This window comes from Oreochromis niloticus, linkage group LG7 (assembly GCF_001858045.2).
Source record: "Oreochromis niloticus isolate F11D_XX linkage group LG7, O_niloticus_UMD_NMBU, whole genome shotgun sequence".
Lineage (NCBI taxonomy): Eukaryota > Metazoa > Chordata > Actinopteri > Cichliformes > Cichlidae > Oreochromis > Oreochromis niloticus.
Window position 1 is genome coordinate 60,280,361 of NC_031972.2, and position 10,494 is coordinate 60,290,854.

Below are 10,494 nucleotides of genomic sequence, written 5' to 3' on the forward strand. Positions count from 1 at the left end.
ATGGGTTATTGATGCCCCCAAGTGGTCAGTACATAAATGCATGAATAAAAACCTGTCATGGTAGCATTCACGTGTTTTTTGATCAGTCCACGCTTGAGCAAAATAAGATATTTATCGAATTCCTGGTCCTATAATACTGAAGTGGCAATAGAAAAAGAAAAATATAGTTGATAATTAATAAATGAGGTGACAGTGCAAGAATTTCACAAAGACTTTCGTTTTTCTTACAGGCAATAATATGAAAATCTATATTGTTAAGTGGTTCAGGGATTTAAGGTCGTTACAGATGGTGTTTAAAGCTTTCATTATTATTCAGAGCCACAATTTCATGATTGATCAGTTATGCTGTCACCAAGAAATTTCTAGGACTGAACTGAAAAATATGAAATGAGCATTTAAAACTTTATTTTATTCATGCAAACACAAATATAAGACTACACTGTAACATTACCTCATCAAAAAAAGGTAAATTATAGTTTATTAAAATCAGTAAACAATATATTATTATCATGGTCCTTCATTTGAGTCATTTCAGATTGAGCAGTAGTTCCACATCTCTTTAAAACACAATTAAAAACAAACAAAAGCTTGTTTTCATTTTGTTCCTCTACCTTACAACACAATAAACCCAAAAAGACTCATCCTCTATGTTTAAAGCTCTAAATATAAATGCAACATAAATGAGACTTAAGCTACAGAGAAATCATCCTCTCAAAGTCTCTTTGGGCTCAGTTTTAGGCATGAAGGAAGCAGCAGAATCAGCCTTAAAATGAAAAACTAAAAAGGCCTGTTTCATTGTTTAATACGTGTTTTGTATCATTCAATTGTTTCACAAAACTGCAAATATGGAGGATTTTAGTCACAAGAAATAGCAAAATAATATGAATTCTCTCCTAAACTCTCAGGGAGTTGAGCTATTATTACATTTTACATCTTGATATAAAAACTAACGAGGTAAGAGTCATCAAAAAATGCCAAATGTCTGATTATACATTTTAACAACCACCTTGAGAAAGACTTAAAAATATCCATTGTTTAACTCACACAGCAGAAGCCTCAGAAATATTCATATATTTATGTCGAGCTATTTGGACTTCCCTTGCGACCAGTTGCGTCCAAGCCACTTGCACTGAATCTTTTACGATTACAGCAAATAAAACATTTTCCACTGTTTGGACATTGAAGTAGCTGAATTGTTCATGTTGTGTTTATTATCAAAGATGTCTTAATGTCTTAAAAGTATTCATTAATTTATTTGAAAGGAGGAAAAAGTAAAAACAACATTTGATCAATCAGTGTTTTGATGCAGTTTTACTACTATTTAAAAGAAAAAAAGCCAGATAATAAAAGGAAAGATCATTTTTTAGATGTTGCTTATTTTCAGTGTTGCACCAAAATCCACTGAAAACCCCGGATAGAGGGGCTCGGTGAAGGTTGTCTGGATTTGGTGCAGCAGTGTTAAACTGTCAACGCCAGATACGCTGTAAAAAGCCAGCTTTCCCTCTTTATAATCAAGGTGTACCCCTACTTTGTGGGAGACAGCCGGAGGAATTTGACCTTTGTGAAGATTATTGTGCCAGAACGTGCAACCAGAAGGAGAGCAGATTAATTTCCAGGACAGAGCATTGTGGCCAAAACAGCAATCTTTCCCTGAACCCTTTCTTCCTATCCCTCTGTACGACACAGCCACCTCAACTATGCCACCATCCCACTCCACCTCCCAGTAGTAGTTTCCTCTGAGGCCCTTTTTGCACAGAGCCTGGTTAAAGTAGGTGAATCTGTCAGGGTGATCTCGATGAGCCTGGTCCTTGTCACACCATGATATCTCTTTCTTTGTATCAGAGAGGTAAAGACAAGCTGCTACAGTGTCAGGATCCACCTCGATTTTGGAGTCTGCAGGGAAAGATGAAACACTCATTGATTATGAAGGACTCGCTTAAACTCTCAAATATGTCTGTAGTCATTAACATCATGCTTACTCTTATATTTCATCAGAAGTTCTGTCCTTGTCCGTCCCTCCTGCGGCCTTGTCCTTCTTGACACTTGTAAGGAAAAACACAAAAAACATAGTTTTTAAGTAAACAAGGTGAGACCACAGTTATCATGTTTAAAAATCTCAACTGATCCCAAATGATCACACTTACTGATGATTTTTCCAGAATAATCCATCAGATCTTTTTTTTCTTCGTCGCACATCTTTTTCATTTTATTCTTTTGTGCAGTGACAAACTTTGTCAGGTTGTCAAGCTCTCTGTGTGAGTCTGTGAGCACAGGGAGCTCGCCCAGGGTTTGGAAGCCCTGCACAGGGAAACATTAATATTAATATTTAACTTCGCAAACTGGATACAAAATGAGACATGAGGCTAAAGTATCAAAAAGCAGCCATCACCTGAAGAAACTGAATGGGATCCTCTGTTTGTGAAAGCTGACAGATTTTACTCTCTCTCCTCCTTAACTCAGACACTTCACGTTTCAGCTGCCCGAGGTGGCGTTCAGTCCAGTCCACTCCAGCTTTCTCAGCCTCTCCAACTTTCTCTCTCATCTCAGAGCACTTCTTTCTCAGGAAGTGGGTGTACAGCAGGATACGTTCCTCACAGACCCGCTCAAAGTCGTCACACGCCTCCCAGGCAGCGTCCTGTAGGGAAAATGCGCTATTTGCCTGCTATGACTGTTACAGTAGTGATCCAAGCCCACTAAACAAGTCACATTCAATCACTGATTGAATCGCTGACTTGTAAACTCTCACACCAATTTGGTGCTCAGCATCTTGGCTTAGGACACATAGTAGTTAATACTCCTGTTATTTTAAATATTGTTTGTTGTTTTGTTTTTTTACATTAAATGAACAATTGATTCTAAGCCAGGTTTGCTCACCCCTCCCAAACATGAATCTTGTATGACTCTAACAGTTCCACTAACCTATTTGAAATAATGTCAACAGAGTCCTGACTCACAGCTGTCATCCTACTGGCTGAAAACAAATGATTTCCCCCCCTTAGCTGCACTGCTAATCTTTAAGGTTTACATACTTTTTCCACTCAAAATTAGATAAAACTTTGTATTTAAAAACACAAAAAAATCCTTTGCTGAACCAAACAAATGCATATTTATGTTTGTGGATAACACTCACTCTTATAGAGCCTGCAGCTTCCGTCAGCTTTTCCATTTTGGCCTCTGAAGCCAGCACTCTGTCTGTAATTACCCATTTGGTCTTTTCCAGGTGTCTCTGTTAAACAAATGCAGAAACTTTTCAGGACCTCATAAATGCAGTGCAACAAATGTTTACAACATGGGACTAAACTGACTAACCTGCATTTCTTGCTGTTCTTCTGTGATGGATATAGTGTTATGGCCTTTGTGTTCATCCAACGCACACATCAAGCACAGGAACTGCCGATCGGTGCGGCAGTAAAGCTCCTGAAGTTTGTCATGACGGCTGCAGATGCTTTCTTTGATCCTCGTAGAAGCTTTTACTAGTTTGTGCTTTTGTAGCGGTGGCACCTGAAAATGAGGTTCCAGGTGAGCCTCACAGTAAGAGGCTAAACACACCTGACAAAACATGTGAGCTTTGCGTTTCCTCCCTGTGCAAAAGTCACACTGCACATCCCCAGGTGCAGCATAAATGTTATCATCAGAAGCAATGGAAGGAGCAGGATGTTGTCTGGTTGTTTTCTTATGTTCCTCTAACAAGTTAGCCAGAATGGCGTTCCTCTTCAAAACAGGCCTTGTGTTAAAACTCTGCCTACACTGAGGGCAGCTGTAAGTTTCTTTACTGTCATGTTTTGTATCCCAGAAAGTATTGATACATTTCATACAGTAGCTGTGTCCACAAGTAGTAGTCACTGGATCCTCCAATAATCCCAAACATATGGAGCAGTCAAATAGATCCACAGCGTGAGCCATTTTCTTCCTCCACAAGAGAAGTTACTTTCTATTTCTCTGAGGAAGGAGTGGCTTAAAGGCAGCTTGTTCCTAGTAGGAGGGCACTCAGACCTCAGTGACAGCACAATAAACGCCCGCTATTCCGATTCAAAGAATAACTGCATTAACTGGAAGTAAGTGAAAGTATTTGTGTGAAAGTATCAGCCTTTCAGCAAATGCAGTCATGACCTTTTACCTAGATTCAAAGCTATCTCTCTTTCAGAAAAAAATGCCATTTTGTTACAGGTCAGTAAAACAACCCCTGCTTTCCTTTTGGCTATTTTGAAAGAAGTAATTTGCTTAGTTAAACTCTAACTAAGCAAATTACTTCTTTCAAAATAGCCAAAAGGCCAGAATGTGAAGAATAAACTCTATTCTTCACATTCTGGCCAAACCACAAGGCGCTGGTAGATATACATGGTTAAGTGAGCTGCACAACCTTTTTTAATGTAATTCAATAGGTTTATTTCCTTTATGCTATTTTGGGTCTTATGAGTTATGTTAGCAGAATTTGGTTTCACTTTTGAGTTTGTAACATTAAATAAAATACAAATAAAATGCTCTATGGTACCTGGGATAGGCTGGAACTTATCCCAGGTACCATACGGCGAGAGGTGGACGGGTCGCCAGACAGACAACCATTCGCAGTCACACTTATGGGTAATTTAGAATTACCGATTAACCTAAACCCCTTTAATTGCCTGTCTTTGGACTGTGGGAGAAAGCAAGAGTACCCAGAGAACATGACAACTCCACACAGAAAGGTCCTGGCCAGATGGTGGGGTCAAACTCGGGACCCTCTTCCTGTAAGGCAACAGTGCTAACCACCATGCACCGTAAAAATAATAATAACAGCATCTTAAAATGCAACTGTATGGATCTGTATTTGCAAGATTACACTTAGAAATGAGTCTTTTGAGATGAAAAATTCCACTTTTTATTGACATAATTAAACAGTCACATAATAACTGAGAATTTAAGAATTCTCAGTGTTTCTATAGAGAATTTTCTGTATGTTTATGTATCTGCACCCTCTTGAACACTGTATACACTTAAAGACACCAGACCTCTGTGCACAAACACACTTGCCAAATAAATTCAGTTCAGCAAATGTTAGCCTAATGTCTTTAGCCTCACAAACAAAAATTGTTTTAAACAAGAAAGCTTTAGCTATAATGAGCAAGAGTCAACGGACTGTATTATTATACTGAAGAGTACTTTGGGAATACTGATAAACGTGTACTGATACACCTGATGTAATTCTGGTGCGTCTGATGTCCCTTTAGTCTGGTGTGATTATCCTAACTGAGGCTCCTCTGGAGACCATGAAGCCAGGGTACAGAGGCTGGGAGAATTTGGTCTGAACTCTGTGAACGAGCACCATTTGACCAGAATCAGACACGCTGTAGAAGGACAGGCTCCCTCCCTTGTGGTTCAAATACACTCCCACTGTAGAGGAACAGGGGATGGATATTCTAGTTTTGACTTCATTGTGCCAAAAAGCGCAACAGGAACTAGAAAGAGAAATGCACCAGGACTGGTCGGTGTAGCCAAAGCCACTTTCTTCCAGCTCTGTTCCTTTATAGCACAGGGCTACCTCCACCCGTGGCCCCTTCCATTCAACCTCCCAGTAGCAAACACCAGATAAACCCTCAGTGCATATTTGGTAAATCTATCTGGGTGGTAAGGGTACCTCTGGGGGTTTTTAACCCAGGTTACTTTGGTGTTTCCATCAGAGAGCAACAGGTTTTCAAATGCTGTGTTGGGATCCAATGCTATGCAGCAGGAATCTGAAAAGTACAATGTCAGGAAATATTAAATACTCAAGTGAAATCAAAGGAACGTAAAGCACAGAAACTGAATAAAAATATGTACACTAAACAAATGACTCACACATGGAAAACTCCTCTCTTGTCTTGGGATCAGGATCAACTTGAACTAAAAGTACAAAACATGATATTATTGAAAGTAGCACTTCCTGTTCTATTCAATTAAAAATGATTAGCATGATTTTACTAAGCATTATTTTAGCTAACTTCTCATCTTACTTGTCTCAGATATTTGTGCAATGCACTTGGCCACGCTTTCCATTTTGTCTCTCAAGTCAGAAATAGCTTTTGTGACAAAGTCGAAAGGTGTGTGCAGTTGGAGGTTCACATCAGAAGACACATCAGGTTCTGTAGAGTCAAAAATGGTCTGGCAGTGCTGTAAACATGCAAAACAATAAAGACATCATTAACTGCTGTCCTGCACACTATATGATCCACGTATTTGACTGTTTGCGTACCTGCAGGAAATTAATGTGATCCTCAGTGAGCGACAGCTGCTTCAGCTGGTCCTCTTGTTTCCTCAGCTCACTGATTTCCTTCTCCAGCCGATCCACAAGCTCCTCAGTGCGACTCAACGCGGCCTTCTCCTGATCTCTGATCAGATCGTTCACGGCACAGCGCCTTTTGTCTGCCTTCAGAACAATCTCAGCATAGGCTTTCTCATTTTGAGCAACTGCTGCATCACTTGAAGCCTGAGCAGTAAAAAATTCCATTTAACATCTCACAGTTGTTGGTTTAAGGGCTTCATTTAATTAATTTCATTTAATTTCTAGACAACCTCATAATTTTATCTTGTTAAGAATTTACATGACGTTTTGGAAGTAGCAAATTTATTCTTGATTACACTTTTTTTCCTTTGAGGTAACAAAAAACCTTTTACCACCACAATCTACTCTATTTTTTCACAAGAATAGGACAAGAGGACATAAAGGAACAATGCTGGTTACTTTGCAGAAACAGATTTTTAAAGAAAACTTTACATAACACAGATTCAAAACTTCACCTTCAGTCCTTTAGTTTTCTGTCTTAGTTGCCGGAGCTGCTTCTCTTTTTCTTGAATGCCTTGCTGGATTCTTTGTTTCTTCTTTCCAAATTGTTTCTAAAAGTTCAATCATTACAAAATCGTCAAAGTTTAAGACTTTGGAATTTATAAATTACAGAAATACAGCTGCATATAAAAAATCCCTTAAAACCCTATGACTGCTGTAACAGAAGCTCTAGCAGTAACTTTATATTGAAATTTGGTTTCCAAACTGATATTCACAGCAGCATGGATGATGGTTGGAAGTCTACAACTATATTGTTACCTGCTTCTCTTTTCTCTCTGCTGCAGCCGAGACAGTGTCGTGACCTTTATGTTCGTCCATCACACAAAGCAGACAAATGCACTGCCCATCACTGCGACAGTAGACTTCGAGTAGCTTGTCATGCTTGGAGCAGATCTTCTCTTGTATGGAAGCTGACACTTCGACCAACTTGTGCCTCTTAAATGCAGCAGACTTATAGTGAGGTTGCAAGTGAGTGGCACAGTAAGATGCCAGACATACCAGGCAAGACTTAACAGCTTTCAGCTTCCTCACAGTGCAGAAATCACACTCCACATCCCCTGGTCCAGCTTCATCCTTCACTCGCATGTTGGTTTGTGCTCTCACAGACATTTTTACCATCAAATCAACCAGCACTGTGTTTTTCTTGAGGACGGGTCTTGGGTTGAAAGTGTGTCTGCACTGTGGGCAGCTGTAAATACCGCTCTGATCCTCCTGGTCGAAGCAGCCATTTATACAGTCCATACAGTAACTGTGGCCACAGTGAAGAGTCACAGGGTTCTTCAAAACATCCAGGCATATGGAGCAGGAGAAGGAATGTAGTACTTCACAGCTCTCGGCCATCTTCGTTCCACAGATCTGTAACTTTCACTTTCAATGGAAACAAAAGTGCAAGTGATTTAATAGTCTGTCCTAACACGTCCAAAAATCTAAAGCTAATGTAGCTCCACATATAAATCTGCAGAGTTACTTTTTGATTATTTTTTTTTGTTTGTCTTTTTTAAAATGTTAGCCATTTTTTTCTCAAATATAAAGTTCATTATTAAATATTTATTTACAAATAATTTATTTACTTACTTACTTACCACTGTAATATATTAATATATTGTAGGTAGATGCGCTATTTAATAAAAGCACTAAGAAGAAAGGTCTCTGGTTAAATACAAAGAACATATTCCATGCGAGATTTAAACACGGAACGCGAGATTTCCCTGGTAGCCATGGAAACGACAACGGCGTTCAGTTTCTCAGTGAGGAAGAGGCGGAGTGATTTTCCTCTTGTGATGTTTTTATTTAGCGGACCATGGAGCTCCCGGAGACACTTAGAAAACATTTAGAAGACTTTTCTCGCAACGTTTTGTTTGACCAGAGTCGGACGGAGTCTTCCTCTAAAGACCGCGACGCGTTTTTGGCACACGGTGAATGCAGCTAACGTTACTGATGAATTAGCATTGGTGTTAGCACTGATGTAGCTGCACTAATGGCTGTTGTTGACTCAAACTAAGCTTTCCAGTAGTTTATTTGCATTTAGGTTGCTTATTCGGTTCGTGCATGTTCTGCTGTTTGTATTTGTTTTCAGACAATCGAGTTCTTTCAAGCCTCCAGCTCCAGATGTCTCTGTACTTTAACATGTGGTTCTTCCCCTGGTGGTGGATCAGTGAAACTGTAATGCTGCAGCTCAAGGTATTATGTCAACATAATTCTGGTTTACAGTCTTGACTCTTTACACTCTTATTTAAACTGTTTTGCACCTTTCTGTGGTATGCTTGATTTCAGCGTCAGGGGTCCTCCCTGTAAAGGTCGCCAGTCTGTCACAGCACTAACACAGAAAGACAGACAACCATTCACACCTACAGTCGATTTAGATTCAATAAATGACCTAACCTCACTAACTGCATGTGTTTTGACTGTTGGTAGTACCCAAAGAGAACCCAAACAAACACATGCAAACATGCAAAGTCCACACAGGACCTTCTTCCTGTGAACCACCAATGCTAACTACTCTACCATCTGCTGCTTAGTTTCCTGGCCATGGATCCAAAATGTGAATTTGATGATCACCAGGCCACTTAGTTATTACTTTTTCCCTTGTGACATGGTGCTCCATCCTGTCATGTTGGAAACTCCACAGGTGCCTGTAGGTCTCCCAAGTTAATATGTTGAATGTCTTCTGCAACCTACCCTGTGCCCGAGGTTCTAAATTAAAGCCCCTAAGTTACACAAATGTTTGTGGGATACAATGAAAGTGGGCACAAATTAAAGGGAATGAAGCTGCAGTAAATCCTGGAAAACCTTCAACTGGGTGCTTAGATGTTTTTTTTAGTGTTTTTTGCTAATTATTTGTGAGCACCACATGAAACATGTAGCTCACCACTGAAACATAAATAGTTACTGGACAAAATAGCAACTGAAATAACAGTAAATACCAATTTTAAAGGTTAACAGGACAAAAAGGAGAATACATGGTAGCAAGAAGACTATTATGTATAAAAATGACAAACTTTGGCTTCCTTTTATACTCAGTGTAGTTATTTAGCAAAAAGTTAAATAACTACACTGAGTTAAAAAAGATAAATAACTACAGTTAAAAATATGTTAAATGTGCCACATGTTCCACAAAAACATAGCCTTTGTCCCAGTTTGTTAGGAAACTGAAATCTTACCAATAAAAACATTCCAAAATACACAAGTAGTTATGAAGAGGAGCAGAAAAAAATCACATCATACGTTTAAAATGAGCAAGGATATGGAAGAATGAACAAGATTTAAGATTTGAGACACATCTGGCACTTTGTGATGCAAAATTTTTATATTTCAGTTGCTTTAAAGTCAACACATAAATATTTTTTGAGTGTTTTCAGTCTGAGATAAAATGTCAAAACAGTAATATCTGACTTTTTTGATACTTATTACTTTAAAAAAGTAAATCTGAATACACAACAGGAAATTTGCATAAGTTTATCACAGAGTGAGGCATTTTTAAAATAACCATTACAAAGTGGATACAAGTTTTAGTGTTAGACTATAAACTGTGTTGTTTGACTTGTTATTTCCACCAGTATCCTGCTTTGTCAGACTACTACAAAATCATCCTTGTGACTATTCTTATCCTGATGACGCTGATCGAGGCTATTCGACTCTACCTTGGTTATGCCGGGAACTTGCAGCAAAAGGTGCATTTATACATTCACATATGAAATAAGGATATATTTGTGTAATTATATGTAAAGAAACCCAGTGAGTGGATGGCAGAGATGGAAACTCGTCAAATAACTATGTTTGTTGAAGGTCCCAGAGCTGGCTGGATTTTGGCTCTTGAGCGTCCTGCTGCAGTTTCCATTAATCCTGTTTCAGCTGTTTAATGAAGCCATCCTTGTTCAGCCCCTGGAGAGAGGTGTTCACATCGTACTTGCCTTATTCATACTCACACAGGTACGGTAAGTTGCATTGTCAACATTTTCTGAATTTTATAACTACATTTAATATCACTTATTTTATCCCTGAATGCTCCAAGGCCATTTCTGGTTTTGTTGCGCTCCGCGACATGGTCAGACACACAGAAAGCCAATTTCATCTGCGACAGTTTGACTAACTTCTGAAACTCTGACGTCCCTCACACATCTGGACACATCTGGGCAAAACTTTTGCTCACATCTCCAGGGTCACAGGCTGACAACAAGAAACTGTCACATTTTGTC

The 10,494-nt window shown here is 39.0% G+C and overlaps 3 protein-coding genes across 4 annotated transcripts; 1 reads left to right on the forward strand and 2 right to left on the reverse strand.

Annotated features, from left to right (window-relative positions):
- Positions 1-383: 383 nt before the first annotated feature.
- LOC102075728 (E3 ubiquitin/ISG15 ligase TRIM25) lies at positions 384-4,191 on the reverse strand. Its single transcript, XM_019361866.2, has 6 exons — positions 3,310-4,191; positions 3,131-3,226; positions 2,390-2,635; positions 2,145-2,298; positions 1,980-2,042; positions 384-1,893 (listed from the first exon to the last, which is right to left on the reverse strand). Exons 1-6 carry the CDS (start codon positions 3,901-3,903, stop codon positions 1,364-1,366), a joined length of 1,683 nt encoding a protein of 560 aa, XP_019217411.1. The 5' UTR covers positions 3,904-4,191; the 3' UTR covers positions 384-1,363.
- Positions 4,192-4,842: 651 nt separating this feature from the next.
- Positions 4,843-7,992, reverse strand: LOC100700911 (E3 ubiquitin/ISG15 ligase TRIM25). Its single transcript, XM_005471057.3, has 7 exons — positions 7,882-7,992; positions 7,058-7,666; positions 6,754-6,849; positions 6,209-6,442; positions 5,970-6,126; positions 5,815-5,859; positions 4,843-5,711 (listed from the first exon to the last, which is right to left on the reverse strand). The coding sequence occupies exons 2-7, from the start codon at positions 7,637-7,639 to the stop codon at positions 5,515-5,517; spliced, it is 1,311 nt and encodes a 436-aa protein (XP_005471114.1). The 5' UTR covers positions 7,640-7,666; positions 7,882-7,992; the 3' UTR covers positions 4,843-5,514.
- A 10-nt stretch (positions 7,993-8,002) lies between these two features.
- On the forward strand, positions 8,003-10,452 carry tmem17 (transmembrane protein 17). 2 transcript variants are annotated; one of them, XM_003447143.5, is made up of 5 exons: positions 8,003-8,214; positions 8,376-8,479; positions 9,856-9,969; positions 10,085-10,228; positions 10,311-10,452. In XM_003447143.5, exons 1-5 carry the CDS (start codon positions 8,100-8,102, stop codon positions 10,386-10,388), a joined length of 555 nt encoding a protein of 184 aa, XP_003447191.1. In that variant the 5' UTR covers positions 8,003-8,099; the 3' UTR covers positions 10,389-10,452. The 2 variants fall into 2 exon arrangements, with proteins under 2 accessions (XP_003447191.1, XP_005471115.1); XM_005471058.4 differs by having other exon boundaries at positions 10,085-10,233; positions 10,311-10,438.
- The last annotated feature ends 42 nt before the right edge of the window (positions 10,453-10,494 follow it).